The sequence below is a fragment of the Paramormyrops kingsleyae genome, chromosome 19 (genome assembly GCF_048594095.1).
Source record: "Paramormyrops kingsleyae isolate MSU_618 chromosome 19, PKINGS_0.4, whole genome shotgun sequence".
Classification (NCBI taxonomy): domain Eukaryota; kingdom Metazoa; phylum Chordata; class Actinopteri; order Osteoglossiformes; family Mormyridae; genus Paramormyrops; species Paramormyrops kingsleyae.
In genome coordinates, this window is record NC_132815.1 from 1033223 (window position 1) to 1052541 (window position 19319).

General features: G+C 47.7%; 2 protein-coding genes across 6 annotated transcripts in view; both read right to left on the reverse strand.

Annotated features, from left to right (window-relative positions):
• Positions 1–5887: 5887 nt before the first annotated feature.
• LOC111844448 (protein RD3-like) lies at positions 5888–10825 on the reverse strand. 4 transcript variants are annotated; one of them, XM_072702927.1, is made up of 3 exons: positions 10430–10825; positions 8507–8853; positions 5888–7117 (listed from the first exon to the last, which is right to left on the reverse strand). In XM_072702927.1, exons 2-3 carry the CDS (start codon positions 8731–8733, stop codon positions 6766–6768), a joined length of 579 nt encoding a protein of 192 aa, XP_072559028.1. In that variant the 5' UTR covers positions 8734–8853; positions 10430–10825; the 3' UTR covers positions 5888–6765. The 4 variants fall into 4 exon arrangements, with proteins under 4 accessions (XP_072559028.1, XP_023668699.2, XP_072559029.1 ...); XM_023812931.2 differs by having other exon boundaries at positions 8507–8877; XM_072702928.1 differs by lacking the exon at positions 10430–10825 and adding an exon at positions 9445–9613.
• Positions 10826–17988: 7163 nt separating this feature from the next.
• Positions 17989–19319, reverse strand: part of LOC111844386 (reticulon-1-A-like) — a 35402-nt gene continuing 34071 nt past the window's right edge. For both annotated transcript variants that reach the window (XM_023812824.2, XM_023812826.2), the window contains 2 exons: positions 19237–19295; positions 17989–19008 (listed from right to left, as the gene is read on the reverse strand). In XM_023812824.2, the coding sequence (XP_023668592.2) occupies positions 18966–19008; positions 19237–19295 (102 nt within the window). In that variant the 3' untranslated portion in view covers positions 17989–18965. The remainder of the gene's footprint in view (positions 19009–19236; positions 19296–19319) is intronic.

The window sequence follows — 19319 nt, forward strand, 5'->3', positions numbered from 1 at the left end:
ATACACACGATACCTCAAATGCTATTGGCCACCAGGCTGCACATATACACACGATACCTCAAATGCTATTGGCCACCAGGCTGCACATATACACACATGATACCTCAAATGCTATTGGCCACCAGGCTGCACATATACACACATGATACCTCAAATGCTATTGGCCACCAGGCTGCACATATACACACATGATACCTCAAATGCTATTGGCCACCAGGCTGCACATATACACACATGATACCTCAAATGCTATTGGCCACCAGGCTGCACATATACACACATGATACCTCAAATGCTATTGGCCACCAGGCTGCACATATACACACGATACCTCAAATGCTATTGGCCACCAGGCTACACATATACACACGATACCTCAAATGCTATTGGCCACCAGGCTGCACATATACACACGATACCTCAAATGCTATTGGCCACCAGGCTGCACATATACACACGATACCTCAAATGCTATTGGCCACCAGGCTGCACATATACACACGATACCTCAAATGCTATTGGCCACCAGGCTGCACATATACACACGATACCTCAAATGCTATTGGCCACCAGGCTGCACATATACACACGATACCTCAAATTCTATTGGCCACCAGGCTGCACATATACACACGATACCTCAAATGCTATTGGCCACCAGGCTGCACATATACACACGATACCTCAAATGCTATTGGCCACCAGGCTGCACATATACACACGATACCTCAAATGCTATTGGCCACCAGGCTGCACATATACACACGATACCTCAAATTCTATTGGCCACCAGGCTGCACATATACACACGATACCTCAAATGCTATTGGCCACCAGGCTGCACATATACACACGATACCTCAAATTCTATTGGCCACCAGGCTGCACATATACACACGATACCTCAAATGCTATTGGCCACCAGGCTGCACATATACACACGATACCTCAAATGCTATTGGCCACCAGGCTGCACATATACACACGATACCTCAAATGCTATTGGCCACCAGGCTGCACATATACACACGATACCTCAAATGCTATTGGCCACCAGGCTGCACATATACACACGATACCTCAAATTCTATTGGCCACCAGGCTGCACATATACACACGATACCTCAAATGCTATTGGCCACCAGGCTGCACATATACACACGATACCTCAAATTCTATTGGCCACCAGGCTGCACATATACACACGATACCTCAAATTCTATTGGCCACCAGGCTGCACATATACACACGATACCTCAAATTCTATTGGCCACCAGGCTGCACATATACACACGATACCTCAAATTCTATTGGCCACCAGGCTGCACATATACACACGATACCTCAAATTCTATTGGCCACCAGGCTGCACATATACACACGATACCTCAAATTCTATTGGCCACCAGGCTGCACATATACACACGATACCTCAAATGCTATTGGCCACCAGGCTGCACATATACACACGATACCTCAAATTCTATTGGCCACCAGGCTGCACATATACACACGATACCTCAAATTCTATTGGCCACCAGGCTGCACATATACACACGATACCTCAAATTCTATTGGCCACCAGGCTGCACATATACACACGATACCTCAAATTCTATTGGCCACCAGGCTGCACATATACACACGATACCTCAAATTCTATTGGCCACCAGGCTGCACATATACACACGATACCTCAAATGCTATTGGCCACCAGGCTGCACATATACACACGATACCTCAAATTCTATTGGCCACCAGGCTGCACATATACACACGATACCTCAAATTCTATTGGCCACCAGGCTGCACATATACAGACCTGATACCTCAAATGCTATTGGCCACCAGGCTGCACATATACACACATGATACCTCAAATGCTATTGGCCACCAGGCTGCACATATACAGACCTGATACCTCAAATGCTATTGGCCAGTGTTTCTCTTGCATTTCCTTTTTCTGAAATACTGACCGGGACAAAAAAAAAATCTGCAAAAGGAACTTCAGTTTATTGCATTGCAATACAGACAGCCAGTCTCCTGAGCACATGGAGTATGTTGCATCACATCCCAAGAAACTGAAGAGGCCGACAGAAGGAGGAGCCAGTAGTTGGGTATATCGTCCAATCAGTGTCCAGAACCTGAGGAGTGGATTGGAGGGAAACTTACTTCATCACAACATTGGTTAAAAAGGGCAATGTTATACATGGCATGTTAATTAAAGCATGTGTCACCCAGGTGACTTCATGTAGGTTCCACCACATAAGTGTCACAGCCAGAAATGTCTGGGTAATTCTCAGCAAGCCACATTTACTTGCTTGCTTGTTTCTGTACACCAGAAAGCTAAGTTGGAGAGTAACTAGGAAGTCGATGTACTTACTGCTTTTGACTGCTTTCTTCCCTGTGAGAAATAAAAAAAAAAAAAAGAAAAAAAAAAAAGCCAGTCATTGGCCAGGACACACAAAAAAAGCAGCACAAAGCAGTATATGTTTTGTATTTGATCTTCTTTTAAGGCCAGAGCCATTTTGTTGGTATGTCTCATAGTGCAGATCTATTCTGTATCGCTCAGAGGAAGCCCCTCCCAGCTGGGAGACCCTCAGGGACACTATGGCGGTGATGTGCACATTCAAACCGATCCTTGCATACATCCTTACTAAGGCGGCCATGTGCACATTCAAACCGATCTTTGCATTCATCCTTACTAAGGCGGCCATGTGCACATTCAAACCGATCCTTGCATTCATCCTTACTAAGGCGGCCATGTGCACATTCAAACCGATCCTTGCATACATCCTTACTAAGGCGGCCATGTGCACATTCAAACCGATCCTTGCATACATCCTTACTAAGGCGGCCATGTGCACATTCAAACCGATCCTTGCATTCATCCTTACTAAGGCGGCCATGTGCACATTCAAACTCATCCTTGCATACATCCTTACTAAGGCGGCCATGTGCACATTAAAACCGATCCTTGCATTCATCCTTACTAAGGCGGCCATGTGCACATTCAAACTCATCCTTGCATACATCCTTACTAAGGCGGCCATGTGCACATTCAAACTGATCCTTGCGTACATCCTTACACACACACACACACTATCAAAAATATCACTTTGGATGAAAGGTAATTGTCATGAAATAAAATGTTCAGAATTTCTGGATATTTTTTTCACAAATGTTACTGACGTTGAAGGTCAACCATTTAGCTTGCTTTTAGTCTACAGTAAGAATGCTTTTCATTTATTTTTAAAATATTGATATTTCCTCCAGATACAGGGATTTTTTTTATTTTTTACACAAACTAAGTTTTGGGATGGCAAAAAGCACACTTCCACACATGTGACGTCACCTTAAAGCCCCGACTGTCCTCTTTGAGAAGCAGGACTGGCATGTACACTATGAGGGACATCAGCAAGATCATAATGTCCCATAGAGAGAACAAATGTGCTGGATCTCTGGAGGAGACACAGTCTTCAGTGGGCAGCGTAATTTACCTGAACACCACCCCATGTTAAGAGGCGATGTACAAATCCCTGCATGTTTCTATTCGCATGCAACCCCATCTGGAGACAGGCAGAGGACTCACCTCCATAGGAGACCTTGTAGTACAGATAGGTCATAATGCCAACACCGACCCACACCTCCTGGTATGCCTGTGTGTAGTAGGGCTTCATCTTGGTCCACCACGCCGAGAGCACTCTCCCTGCCATCTGCATCAGCACACAGAGAGAAAGACACCCACATATCAACACCCCCATTTTTCATAGTCAGCCTACGAAGTTGCCCCACCGCTGCAATATTCGCTACTTTCAATGCAGAGGTAGACTTCATTCAAATTCAAGTTAAAAATCGTACATAGAAAGTTTGTCCTCTATACAACACACCGATCTCGTGCCCACAATGTTGTCCTTTATTATAATTGTTTTAAAAATGCATAATGCCCAACAGCTCATCCCTTCGCACAGGGCCAGCATTCCCTTTCTGGTATATACATTTGCGTATGTTACAGTGTTTGAGTTGATGAACAGATCTTAACGCACTTCTTGCTGATTCTGCACCGAAAGACACTCACGACGGTGTTTATAGCAATTCCCGATCCGCCATTAGTTTGTACATAGGCGAAGGATCAATAAAGTAGATTAAGCACAACCTAAGGTAGCGAAGAGGACAAAACACGGACGCGTTAACAACATCACAAACGTTATTTTATGCCCAGTGAAGCCGCTTACATTAACATCAAGTTACAATTTTACAAATTTACACACTGTATGGTTAAGTTAAAGCACAATTACTAGGTTAGTTTGTTCAAGTACAGTGAGCTAGGCCTCGTAAAAGCATAACCATCTAGCTAGACACATTGTTAAATTACTCGTAGACAGATTATCATAAAAAAAGATTAAATACTCCTATTTCCAAAAATGCATAAAAGGCCGTAACTTTAAAAATGTTTCCAAACGTTAAGAACTTGCCTTGTGAATTACTGGTACCGGCTTCTATCAGCTGAAGGCTGAGGAAGGTCACTGCCGCGGGGGTTTCTGGGAAGGCACGAGCTGCTCATCGCCACACGTCAAACTCATGCGTTTATGGCGGTTTCCACCTAGCGGACACCTCCGGTACTGAGTCACATTTTTTCTTCTGATAAGCGATTGTCTTACATACTGTACGCGCAAAATGCGGCAGTATTGCTATAAACCTGCATTTAAATGAGCTGTTTTTACTTTTAATATTTTAATATTTAAAATTTACTTTTAAAAGTATGACATTATTAATCTACATTTTGAATATATTAATAGACATTTTAATTTAACCGAAAGGGTTATGGTTAGGGTCAGATATATATCAGACTAATCAAATAAAAGCCTAAGCTGAAGTCTGTGATTTTTTCTTCACTGAATGAAAAGGCAAGTCGGTGAAAAGGCAAACGGGGGCACAATCAAAGGCCGAGGGCATCCTGCTTGTGGATTTCTCTTCAATCCTGGGAGAACAGAGCCTCCCGGGCTCCCCGCGCTGACTGCGCCGCGACGCCTCATGGCCAGAACACCTCCGGCACCATGAACTTCACAGCACTTCTATGTAGATATTTTTTATGTTTCTTACCATCTATCTACAATTCAATGGAATGTTTGTTTATATTGTAAGAGAGACACAATCCATTTTGGTGGGACGTGTTTTCAGGTTGCATGTAGCCACATATCCGGGATGATAAGATCTTTGGATTAATTAATCTCTTGCAGAAGGGGAAGGTATATTTTGTGACTTTTGATTTGGCATAAACATCATTCTGTTGAAGTATAAAGTTTTCCTCAGCTCATGTTTCTAACATTTCAAAACTTGTTTATCAAAGGAATTTGGGAGAACTTTAGGGCAACGGCAAAGAGGAGAGGGTAGGATAGTATACATAAATAAAGGAGGAGTCTTACTTATATCTGATTGGTTGGTCCAGCCTCCTCTAGTTACTTGGTCTCACCTTCTCTACAATCTGATTGGGTATCTCTCTCAACCAATCATTTTTCATTCAGCTCTAAGAACATTTTTGTGTAAGTAAAACACCCATGAGCACAAAGGACAGGGAAGAATGAAAACCAAAAAGAAAGAGGAGATGGAAGGATGGTATACACAAAGAGCAGAAGGAAGGGCGGTATACATAATAAAGAGGAGAGGGAAGGATGGCATCTGCATCCTGTCGTCTGAGAGACCCTCAGCATCCCGCCACGTGTGGGGAGCCCCCCCCCCCCACCTCACCACTGCCTTGATCACAAGGTAAAATCTGGTTCGTGTCCCACCTGTGGGACGCATGATGTACAGCCCGCTGGGCAGGGGGTTAAATGCCCAAAGAATGCTTCTTGCACAGTCTGTATCAGAATCAGATTTATTGGTCAAGTATGTTAAGTTACACAAGGAATTTGGTTCCGGTATTGAGTAATAATACAAATAACTCCGACATGAAAATAAATGAAGAGTACATCTACATTTAGAAAGGCGTTTGGCAAGGTGCAGGAGTCCGGGCTGTTGAATAAGCACCAGGAAACACATGAACAGGACTATTGCTTTTGAACAAACAGTTTTTCCCCACTCTGCACAGTCGTGGTACAGAAATCTCTTCACTTGCATATCCATAAAAAAAAATATAAAGCTTAATTCTCCTTCATGCTGGCACTGTAGATAAACAGTGTTTGCTGAAACACAGCAGACAGGTATCAAAAGGATGGCTTTCACCATCTACTGGCACCCAGGAAGTGCCGGCTTGCCAGTAGACATGGGGAGATGAGGAGCCACACAGCCACTCACCGGGTCCTAGGGCACCGTCAGGAGGAACAGCCTCAAAGCTGGAGGAGCAGGGGCTCTGCAGCCACCTGTGGGGAGGGTTAGACACTCCCAAGGCATAGAAGGTTTGTCTACTGCTTTGGTCCAGGAGCACTGAGTGAGGTCCACTGACAGGTCGCAGCTGCCACAGGCCCAGCTGGTGACATCCACCCTGAGCTGCCACACGCAGTACCAGTCCCAGGCTCCCGGAGGTCTGAGAGGAATGGCTCCTTATGTAACTAAGGGCAGGGTTGGTATAGGAGCAACCTGACCGCAAGTCTTGTGTTTGAGGGCCAATTATTAGCATAACTTGCTAGTCTGTTGCCCGGAACTGCATGAGGGTGTGGCCTTGAGGGGGCGGAGCCAGGGCCTATTCAGGGAGGAGTGCAGTGCTATAGGCCAAAAATTTGGTTAGAGGTGTACAGAGGAGAGGCCAGACATAAGGAGGAGGGGCCATCACAAAGCAGTGCTGTAAGCCTGAGAACAGCGCTGGGGGGCGGGGCAGTGCCGGGGGGCAGGGCAGTGATGGGGTAGGTCCCAGTCCCTCTGGGCCTCGTAAGGCCGGGCCCAGCGCATGCTGCGTTCCACATGGCTGGAGATGGTGGGGATCTCCTCCCTCTGTGGGTCTGGACACTCCGGCGCCGTGGCCGCTCCTGAGCCCAGCTTCCTCGGACAGCGTCTGTCCCAGGCCAGCACAGGCCCCGCCTGCTCTACCTCCTCCCCGCAGAGGAAATCTCGCAGCACCTGCTGAAAAGCGTAGACCAGCTCCCAGGGAGGTAGGCTGGTGCCCGCCAGCACCTCCTTGACCCTGGGAGAGAACACAAAGCTGTGTTAGTGACGCTGATGAAGTCGCTCATGCAAGGCAGCCCCCACGAATGAAGGACATTTTTAATGGCATCTTAGTGTGCAAATGAGGGAAAAGCCTTTTCTGTCAGGCTATGTAGGGTCCCAGAAAAAATGACAATGAAAAGTAACTTAATGAGCCGTCGGTGCACTGAACCCAGAGTGCAGTGAGTCCAGGCAGCTTTCGGTCTGATGGCTCTGTCCTCTCCGTGGTGTGATGGGGGAAAGTGTGTGTGCATCTGTGTCTCTGTGTGTGTGTGTCTGTGTCTCTGTGTGTGTGCCTGTTTGTATCTGTGTGTGTCTGTATGTCTCTTTCCCCCTGAGCGATGCACCCCAGCCATCTGAAAGCAGCTGTCTGACAGCAGAGATGCAGAGCCAGCCCAGCATGTGATGCGCCCACCCCCCCACACACAGCTGGGGTCTCGCCAGTGCCACAGCGCCTTCCATGCTGTACTGCATTTCCTATGATATGCTGCTGCACTTTAATCGTCCTGCTGGATGGTACACTGGATACTACAGTTAATACGGTTACTACAGTTACTACGGTTACTACGGTTAACGCATCACTGCCTAATGACTTACTGTTCACCCATTTCTACAGTGGGACGCTTTCTTCATTCGGGTCACGTTTCTCTTGTGCAAAATATCAAGGACCCTGTGTACTTAGACACTGTGTTAATTTTAATCATAATATTCATAATAATCAATAAGCTTCAGGGGTATTTTTATGTCCTTAATATAGTAACGGTACTGCATGATTCAGAAAAACAAAATATTTCACACGCAGAAAAGGAAGCATGTTGATTTTACATTTGCCGATTGTGGATTGGTCAGGGCACCGTTATTATGTAATGACCCTCCCCAGCCGACAGCCTGAAGCTCTAACACACACACACACACACACACACACACACACACACACACACACACACTGCGAGCGGGAGGGAGGAGTGTCTCTGACAGCCCTGGGGTGTCAGGCCATGTTCGGGACATTTTGGATAACCGCGCCGTATAGCGGGCAGCGGCGATGAGGCACAGGGGCTCAGCACTTCAGCACAAGATGCTGTCATTCATCCGCGACAGCCAATGCAAGCTCTCCTTTGTCTTGTCTCTTCTACCTCCCCCCAAAACAAGGAGATGTGGGGTCGAGGAGCTGTCACTTGCCATAAACATGCTGAGGGAGTCCTGCATGAAGGTTATGGTTGGGTGTGCCGTGAGAAATGCGTGGAGGAAGGTAACAGAAAAGAGGTTCAGCGGCTCGCCGACGGTACGTGTCAGGCGGGATGGGCTAAGCATGCTGGGAAGGAGGGGGGGACCGTGACACGGAGCCGGGACGAGCCGGAAGGACTCCCACCTGGAGAGAACGGCGGCCGCGTGAGCCGGCGGCACTCGAGCACAGAGCAGCTCCAGCTGCTGCCGGTCCTGGGGGGCCACGAGGGGCCGTGGGGCCGCCGGCTGGATGCCACGGGCCAGGCGGCGGCGCTGCTCACGCTCTTCCACGTGCCGCAGCAGCTGGTGCAGCAGGGGGCCGCCTCGCACCTCCTCCACAGGGGGGCGCTTCCTCCAGCTGAAGAGGGGCATCGCCAAGCCAGGGGGTAGAAAAGTGAGGCTCAGACCTCCGCCCAGCAGAGGGCGCCACTCGCTCTGTGTGGCCTCCGCCGCTTACTGTAAGAGCTGGCCTCCTAACCACCTGCGACCTCCCTGCCAAAAGAGAGCAACCAAATCCTGTCCTTCAGTCAGTAAGTTATGTAAATGTATGCTGATGTATGCAAATATATGTAAATTTCCATACATTGGTCTTTCTCTTTGTATCATTAATTGCCATCATCCACGCAGCACTAGTAAGAAGCTGTCAGTTGAAGCCGCACTTCAGGGAGCGCCCGCTCGCCTGCTCGCCCGCTTCACCCTCCGCCACCATCATCGCTGAAGGAGACGCCATATCTGCCATGACGCTGGCGTGGGCTTGGAAAGGCAGGCACGGCGCCCCCGCCTTATCAGCCTGTGTGCAGGGCAACCCGTAATGCCCTGAGGAGGCGGGGGCAGGGGCGTGTGGTAGCCAGGTGGGGTAACACTGTCTAGAGAGCCCTGGGTCGGGGGGGGGGGGCTTGGTAACTAAACAAAGGGAGACGACCCAGCGAAGGTTTCTGAGCAAATGGGGGACACATGTGCACGCACACACACACACCCGCTCGCACACACACACACACAAAATAGGCTATAGATACAACTATCTACAGATAGATGAATTCAGTACATAAAAACATTCACGTCCATGCCGAAATAAACACTCACGCTGTTCACAGTCCGTTACTTTCAGCCTCGCTTGTTGCTCTTCCGCGGTTCGTTACATTTAGGCAGCTGTCATTCTCAAACTTGAACGTTTACCGAAGGCTCAAAAGAGACGACGGACTCAGGGGATTTGCGCTGAGAATTTTCGTCGGATTTAACATTATTTAAGCAGTTTAACTTCAGATTTAGGTCGGCGGTTGTGATGGAAAGTGAATCTTCCAAATTCCAAATGTAATTAAATCTCTTGCCTCACGTGTTGGTGAGCATGGATTTTCATTGCACAAATGTCCCTGTTTTAATACCAGCAATAATCTCGGCGGACATTCCCTCAGTGAACAGACACCTGGCCCCGACGTTACATAACCGCCCTGTGTTATTTAATGATGCTCCATGTTAAGTTAACACTGCAAACCACCCGATCTCCCGAGCCTGTAGCCCTAACCCTAAAACTGCGTTATGTCACCCCAAAACCTCACGACACCCGCACCTGTCCAGCTCACGGTTGTTTACTTTCATCACTGATAATAAATCGTTAAGAATAAAGAAATTTAACGTAATTTCCCATACACCAATTTCCCCAAATAATAAATAAGGAATATTTCTATTGTTTTTACTGAAGAAACCATAATATTCACTGTTTAAATTTCCCTCAAGTTAAACGTTCGAGCTGGAGCGGTTTAATGCTGTATGGTGTTTGGTGCCTCTGTATAATACAGGCGATTTGGCATTTTTACACGTTGGCCTAATAAGTAAATTGAAAACGATAAGAAACTATGTAAGGCATTGTAGCATTATAAATAGATAAAAGTAAAATAGTCAGTGTTGAAACTTCTCTGTCTCTTTAGTCAACATATGCGAAACGTAGGATATTAAAGTAAAAATATATATGAGTTAGTAAATATATTAAGGACAGTAATTAATTACAAAGCCATGAATAAAGCCTGCGATCTGGGACGGGGTAGACACGAAGGAGAGAGCTGTTACTTACGGCTGCCAGGTAATCCGCAAATGCAGGGAGGAGGGAAAATGCTCCTCCTGTCTCTCACTGTTTCTCAGCCTGCGCTACTCGCTGCGCCGGCTGCTCTGCCCCCCTTTGTCCATCACTGCTTTAACTTCAGAAGACCGCAGATGTAACTTCTAATGGGAGCGACGCGCCTCAGCACCCAGGGTTGACAGGAGTGCGTCTCCACATGAGCGTGGTAGAGGAGGCGAGCTGGAAGTTCGCAGGGCGCACGACTCGGGCCGTGTCCGCCGTCGCCGCTTCTATCGGGTGTCTGAGCCAAGGTTCTGCTCCCCAAAGGGAGGCGCGCTTTCGCGTCTCCGCTCCTCTGCGATCTGACTGTGTGCGCGCGCAGAGGTGCGCGCAAATGCGCACAAACGCTGACACGCTGACGCACACACACCTGCACACATACACAAATAGATGTTAAACGAACTGAGCTACAGACAAGAACATTCCATCTGTTATTCTATAAAAGTTTTTAGTAAGACTGTAACAGAATCTCACAGACGTATCCAATTGTACCGTACACTTGCCACCCCAAGCCCCCCTCCAATAACATACTGTACAGACTTATTTGGCAGCCCTTTCATGGTCTGAGACTTCAGACCCCCCAGTCCTGTAAGAGTCGTGCTAAAGTGCCCCACCATAGCATTGCAAGACTCACTTGGGACATTTAACTCCTCATTGTGCCCTGTGTGCCTCAGGCGGCACCAAGGTGAGAAGTTAGAAGATGGATGCACATTGGGTACCCGGGCCATGGACTCCAGTGTCAGCAGCAGCAGATCCCTCTTTCCCAGGTCTGTATGGGGATAGCAGCCCGGCCGCAGCGTGTGTGACACGCCGCATGTGGCATGTGGATGGGGGGGGGGGGACATGGAAAACATTGAGGGGACAGAGGTGGTGCAAATTGCTGCAAGTGTGTGGATAAAGGGCAGGAGAGCGTGTGGATAAAGATCAGGAGAGTGTGTGGATAAAGGACAGGAGAGTGTGTGGATAAAGAACAGGAGAGTGTGTGGATAAAGGGCAGGAGAGTGTGTGGATAAAGGGCAGGAGAGTGTGTGGATAAAGGGCAGGAGAGTGTGTGGATAAAGGGCAGGAGAGCGTGTGGATAAAGGGCAGGAGAGCGTGTGGATAAAGGGCAGGAGAGCGTGTGGATAAAGATCAGGAGAGTGTGTGGATAAAGGGCAGGAGAGTGTGTGGATAAAGATCAGGAGAGTGTGTGGATAAAGGGCAGGAGAGTGTGTGGATAAAGATCAGGAGAGTGTGTGGATAAAGGGCAGGAGAGTGTGTGGATAAAGGGCAGGAGAGTGTGTGGATAAAGGGCAGGAGAGCGTGTGGATAAAGAACAGGAGAGTGTGTGGATAAAGGGCAGGAGAGTGTGTGGATAAAGGGCAGGAGAGCGTGTGGATAAAGGGCAGGAGAGTGTGTGGATAAAGGGCAGGAGAGTGTGTGGATAAAGGGCAGGAGAGTGTGTGGATAAAGGGCAGGAGAGTGTGTGGATAAAGGGCAGGAGAGTGTGTGGATAAAGGGCAGGAGAGTGTGTGGATAAAGGGCAGGAGAGTGTGTGGATAAAGACCAGGAGAGTGTGTGGATAAAGGGCAGGAGAGTGTGTGGATAAAGGGCAGGAGAGTGCATCCATGAGGAGGTCAGACACCACGAGGAGGGGGAGGGCTGGACACACTCAGCTCCTGGTATTTCAGTAACTTCGATTCGACAGCGAGGGGCTGAAATGAAAAGCGGAGCTGTCTGTCATGTTACACAATGGCCTGTCAGACAGTTACATGGGGCTTAGCAATGCTCCATCTGCAGCCCTCCGATCCCGGTTGTACACTGGCCCCTCCTCATGTGTTCTGCATCTTCCTCTTATCTGGCCTCTGTGATACTGGAAGTGCCTGATTCCCTCTCTGACATCAGCCTGAGCCACACAAGCAGAGTTAGTTGTTTGAAAAAACACACTTACATAAAGGAGCATGCTGTGGGTCACTAGGCTTCCAATGGGGGGCTTCGGGGCCAGAAGGGGCTGTTACTATGGCAACAGTAGCCACAAAGCGAAGTTAAACTCTTGTGGAAAGGTGCGGTTTATTTGTCTTTTCAGCACCTGATCCTGACACAACACACTTTGTTTGCGTTTCACACACACATCTCTGTTCCTCTCTGCTCAGCCTCTCAGATGAGGCTCTGGTTTGGGGGGATGGTGCTTGCTGTGGAGCTGTCTGACATCCGTAAAATGACTGCGCAGTGGAACCTGCAGACTCACACACACACATATGTACACATGCGCACACACACAAATACACACACACATACGTCACAATGTCACGATGCTGTGACTCTTAGTCTGCAGGACCCAGCGTCTGCCTTTGGCTTGAAGATGACTCGCCCAGTCTGGCACCTCCTGCTGGAGCTCTGCCGCGTCTCCTCCTGCTGGAGCTCTGCCGCGTCTCCTCCTGCTGGAGCTCTGCCGCGTCTCCTCCTGCTCTCCCGTGAGCTCAGCTTCATCTCGTGTCACTGGCTGCCTGTGGCTCTGCTGCCATTCATCCTTTCAGAACTTTCTCTTCTATTATTACCATTAACACGTCGGCATTACTGCCCATGCGGGTGGCTGCCCATGCGGGTGGCTGCCCATGCGGGTGGCTGCCCATGCGGGTGGCTGCCCATGCGGGTGGCTGCCCATGGTCGGGGCACAGCCGCCCTCCTGTAACAGCTGGAGTTGACCAATGGCACGCAGTTTAGTGCAGTGGTGTCACCGAATCACTGACCGTTTCTGGTCCGGCATCCAGCCCAGGGTCTGTACAGGGGGGCAGTCCTCAGGCCAGCAGGGAGTCTGTGGACAGACGGATGGCGGCGGCTAACCTTTCAGGATGAAGTGACTCACCCAGAGTGATCATTTCCCTTCTCACTGGCTACGCTCCACGAGCTCCGTCCACCTCCTGGCTCTCATCCATTAACCGGCTGAGGTCTGAGGTTGATGCGAGAAGGCAGAGAGGCTGGGGGGGGTCAGGGTACGAGGAGGCAGAGAGGGTGGGGAGGGTCAGCTTGGGGCCTGGCGTCAAGCACACCCCGAAAACTTGCCGGAGAAGGGAAGGGCAGACTGTGTACATATAATGTGACTGTCATGCATATTGCCTTTTAAATACATACTTTATAAGCATGGGTGTCATTAGGCCTATTTAGGGTGGGCTTCAGCCGCCCCAAAATGATTCCAAGACCCCCCTAAAATATAATAATTATCATACTATTTTTAAATTATCAGAGGTGGACATTTCAGGTCCAGAAAGTAAAAATCCAAACCAGGATTTCATTTCAACCAACCAGTTGAACATAAAGAGTCACAGTCACAGAGTACTCAACTGGTTGGTTGACATGATATCCTGGTTTGGATTTTTACTTTCTGGACCTGAAATGTCCACCTCTGTAAATTATATATCCATACATTTCATACAAGATATCACTGAGCGCAGGCACGCACTTAGCAAATAGAAGCAAGACTACGAATTGAAATTAAAAATAATACTGTAAGTCTAGCTATCATTATTCAATTAAAATTATCTTCTGGTTGTTTAAGCTGCTATAGGTATGGGTATTAGGACCCAGGCCGAAGCTATAGTATATGTCGCTGCTTGTTAGCGAGTAGCAACGTTTAACAGAAAGAAGTGGCCAGATAATTTCATTGTCAGAGATTGTGAGTAGGTGTCAATAACTGTTAATTGCTTAACTTTACTTATGTTTCCTTAAGTGAAAGGAAAGTGACGTTGTTGGCTATTTTAAAACTAATTTACAGCACCAAGCAAGAAGAAAGAGGAGTTGTGAAGCTACATATCTTTAGATATTATGTTTCACATTTAATATTATTAAACGCATTGTTTGATATATTTGCTAGCATGTTTTTAATGAACACAACCCCAACATGTAGGCTGTTAAAAAATACTCATGGACTCATTTAGACTGTAATAAAAAAAAAGGTGGACATCCTAAAGACTAAGAAGACCAAAGGCAGGGAATGTTCCAGAGAAGCCAGTGAAATGAACGTGAGCCAGATAACAGCATAATTGCTGTACACGACATAATAAAATTAAAGAAGCCTGTTTAGGTTTGGTGAAAAATTTTCAGCCCTCTATATGTGCTAATTCCCTCCTACAACCCTGGGGGCTAAAGCCTCCCTTGTCTTTCAGTCCCAGTGACGCTCCTGAGTATAAGTGCTGTGGCCTGACACCTGTGTTAAAGGCAGATGTGGCCCCCGGCTGCTGACCGATGTTCATCCTGCGCTTTGATCCATTTCCTTTCTACACCAAAAAGGACTTACATGTTTCGGAATAGCACATATCTGGCAGCTTCCAAAGCAGCCTGTGCATATTTTTCTTATTCAATGGAAATATTGTAATTCACCGTAAAATATAATCACAACCAACACTCACATTTTGCTAGTGGTGGAACAACTGTATACTGGGCCCGAGGGCAAAAATGGGCCGTGCCCCCCTATGCCAGTTGCAGCAGGTGCAGATGATGACATTTAAGTAGGCTCCGAATATCATACCCATCATGCACTGCAGTAGTTAGCAGAGAATCACAAGCATTTGTTAGATGCCTGACATCAGCACCTTAATCTGCTCAAGTATTTGCATATATCTGAGATTTGCAGTCGGTGGAGGGCTCTCAACTTTCATGGGGGGGCCCTGGACCCTGTGGCAACTGCCCCACCCACTGGGCAGTGGTGGCTTGATGGTTAGGGTAGCGCACTTGTAATTGAAAGATTGCAGGTTCGAATCCCCCACCAGCAAGTCACCACTGAGGTACCCTGAGCAAGGTACCGCCCCCAAGCACTGCTCCCCGGGCGCTGAATTAGCTGCCCCCTGCTATGTCACGAAAGTCACATATGGGTCAAATGCAGAGGACACATTTCGTTGTTGCGCACTGTCTGCTGTGGTGTGTTGACAATGACCACTGATCACTTAATTCTAATTCTAGTCCACTTGCATATTGCACCCAAACTGCAAACTCAGCAAGCCTATCAACAAACGCCACACCAAACAAAAGGCCGCCTTCCATTTGTAATCTACTTTTATATTTTTCTTCAGCAGGAACAGCTGTGGGGTAGTTTGATTTACGCGGCGGGAACCTTGTTTCTTTCTGACAATGCGGGGTACAAGACTGAGTAACGTTTTAAGAGGACGCAATTATTTTGTCCAAAGCCTACCATCCAATGTGCACACCTCGAAATTGAAAATAAATTGGAAACACGTATCCCTTTTCTTTCTGCTTACTTTGTTCGGTATGTGGCAGCTGAAACCGGAGAACAGGCGAGGCTTTTTCAGCACAAACACAGGTCCTTTGCGTAACAAACTCAGCATCCAGGGCGACGTTTGACCCCTCTGGTGACAGCTTGCTCCAAATCTCACTTGACGTTTCTTTTACGATAGAGGAAAGACACATCATGTGTCCCAAACCCACTCCTGACTGTCATGTCACGTCGTCTCCCAGAAACTTCCGAATGTGTCTAAATAAAAATAAAACGTTCTTCCACAGGGGCAATAGACTGACAGCTGCATTAGCTGCACTTACACATCTTTGTCACAAGGTGTTGTATTGAGCATCTCGCTGGAAACAGACATATTCACACATTGTGTAAGATGAGACCATCAAACTGCCTTGGCAAACATATAGAGAGTCCAGGGACAGATTAACATCTGTGTTCAGTGACTAACCTCACCTTTGGTCATGAACTGACTGTAAAGAATGAGGTCGTGGATCAAAGCGGCAGAAATGGCCGGGCTCAGCCTTAGGGATAGGGTGGGGCGCTCGGACATTCAGGAGGGGCTCAAAGTAGAGCTACTGCTCCTCTGCATTGAAAGGTGCCAGTGTAAGAGGTCTGGGCATCTATGTAGGACGCCTCCTAAACACCGCCTCTGTCCATCCTGGAACGCCTTGGTACTCTGATGGAGCTGGAGCAGGTGGCTGCGGAGAAAGAGGTCTGGGCATCTATGCTAAGACTGCGAAGTACCCCCATGTCTGTAAGGCTGTGTGAAGACTGTCCATATGTCCCCTCTGTGTCTGTGTAGCTGTATGTGTGGACCCTCTGTATGCCCCCCCCCCATCTGTGTGGACCCTCCGTATGCCCCCCCCATCTGTGTGGACCTTCCGTATGCCCCCCCCATCTGTGTGGACCCTCCGTATGCCCCCCCCCCCATCTGTGTGGACCTTCCGTATGCCCCCCCCCCCATCTGTGTGGACCTTCCATATGCCCCCCCCATCTGTGTGGACCCTCCGTATGCCCCCCCCCCATCTGTGTGGACCCTCCGTATGCCCCCCCCATCTGTGTGGACCCTCCGTATGCCCCCCCCCATCTGTGTGGACCCTCCGTATGCCCCCCCCCCAATCTGTATGCCCCCTCATGTCTGTAAGGCTGTGTGTGAGAGCCATCCGGATGTCCTCCCTGCGTCTGTGTGAACAGTCCATATGTCACGCCTTTGTCTGTGTAGACTGTCCTTATATTCCCCCTGCATCTGTGTAGACTGTCCTTATATTCCCCCTGCATCTGTGTAGACTGTCCTTATATTACCCCTGCATCTGTGTAGACTGTCCTTATATTCCCCCTGCATCTGTGTAGACTGTCCTTATATTACCCCTGCATCCGTGCAGACTGTCCTTATGTCCTTGCTGTCACTTTGGCTGTCTGCTGGGCTCTCTGCTCTCCTCCACCATGCTCTGTTTGTCCTGGGTCAGCTTTCAGGCTTAACATTTGTGGTAACAGGTTCACTATGATAAACCCATCTCAAATCACTGGCGACAGCTGAAACCACCTAGTGCTGGTGCGTTAGCGCCATCTAGTGACACATTTCTGTAAATATGCACATTGTGTTTTTTTCCCCATTAAAGCATTTACTGCCTAAAATGTGTTTGTTATCATACCGCTGGCAAGTACAGCTTCTGTGCAAATGGAACAACATAGAATAATCGCATCATGAAGCCCATAGAAAGAGGCAAAAACAAACCTCTAAACCTTCAGCCAGATTAGTGATGGACAAAATGACGCTTCAAGAACCATTTGCTGTATTTTCTGATCCCATTAGATGGTGCTTTCTGTTCAAATGCCATGCTGTCCATGCTCCAGAGCCAACCAAGAGCACCATCTAGTGGGGTCAAAAAATATAGCAAATGGTTCAAGAAGTGTCATTTGGTCCTTTTACCCAGATTTGTTAAGCTGGTTACACAATGAAGCTCCCAGTTCCTATATTCTGCCAAGGAAGGAGACAGTGTTCCATTGCAGCAGCTGGACATCAGAGGGCTCTCTGCCGTTTCACCCGGCCTGGGAGCGAGCTCCTTTAAAACGGGTATTCATAGCTCTCTTTCAAATAACCTGAGCTAGAAGCAGGGCCTCTTTTGGAACTGGAAGCCCCCTCTAAGATTCACCACCAAGCTGGGAACAACTTCACAAGAAGTCCTGTGTCCATAGACACAAAAGGTCATCATTTCTGTGCGTATTACATTCTTTAGAGAAACACCTTTCTGTATGCTGCTTTGCCATATAGAACCTTTGGAAACAAGTGTACATTTAGGAACATTTATTTCCGCATTCATTAATGAGTACATGGTAAGTGCAAACGGTCCATGGCTACAATCTACACTGAACAACATACAAAGTCGGACAGATTATGCAGGCTAGCACTCATTGACTGGATCCCTTGGCACCTTGGTAGTGTTCTAACAATAGTACCTAAAATGGGATTTTGACTCCCTTACAGATTAAGAAAACTGAAACATACTGTTACCATACATCATCAGTACATAGTTTCATTATTTTGTGCAGGAAGAACACAAAAAAGACACCTGTCCACCTTTCCATTCCATACATATATATACATACAGAAGTATGCATTCAAACTGAACAAAGGAAAGATCCACGAGCCACCCAGTGAGATAGTGAAGCGCCTTCAAGGGACACAGCTGAGCTTTAGAGCTAAAGTATCTGCCACACGGTGCCGTCAAATAAGCAGGAAATTACAGCGAAAAGATACCGAAGACTAGTGATGGACAAAATGATGCTTCACGAACCATTTGCTGTATTTTTTGAGCCTACTAGATGGTGCTCTCTGTTCAAAAAGGGGCACAAAGTATGTTCCAAAGCAAACGAAGAGCGCCATCTAGTGGGGTCAGAAAACACAGCAAATGGTTCATGAAGTATCATTGTGTCCAAAATTACCAAAGACCATTAAGACTCCAGGAACTGCAACTCCACGCACTTGAGAAGCGACACGGAATAAACACATAGAATTCTTTTTCTTTTTTGTCACTGTTGTTTTCCCTTGGATTTCTCTTCCTGGCTGCAGAGCGAGCAGTTTGGAGCGTAAACGCTATGGTTCTACAGACGACCTTGCCGGGGAGGGGAGAGGGACGGCTGTTCCTGCCACGAGTGGCGCTATGACAATGACATCATCATACTAACTAACGGACACAACGGCTTCCCCCCACCACCCGTGTGTCTGCCCTCAGTCCCCTTCCATCTCTCCCCGGGGGGGGTAAGCGGCTACTCCGCCTTCCGCTTGGCTCCAGGAATCTTCTCTTTGATCCTGTGGATGAAATAAAATGTGATGAAGTACATTCAGCGCCTGGCTATTGTGCGATTGTGTGAAGCATGAGAGTGTCAGGAAATAATGAAAGTATTCATTAGTGTGACTTAGTCACCTTTGTCGACCCGTATAGCTCCTTATTAAACTTTCCAATTTTCATACATTAAATCGATTAATCTTCGAGATATTCCATCTAGCAGAAAGCTTCTGGTTTTGAGAGCTACTTACTTTCCAACCACACAATTTACATGTGTCCTTATTAGTCCAAGGTATTGATCAATTTGGGCCTGCAGAGACAGAGAAACATGCAG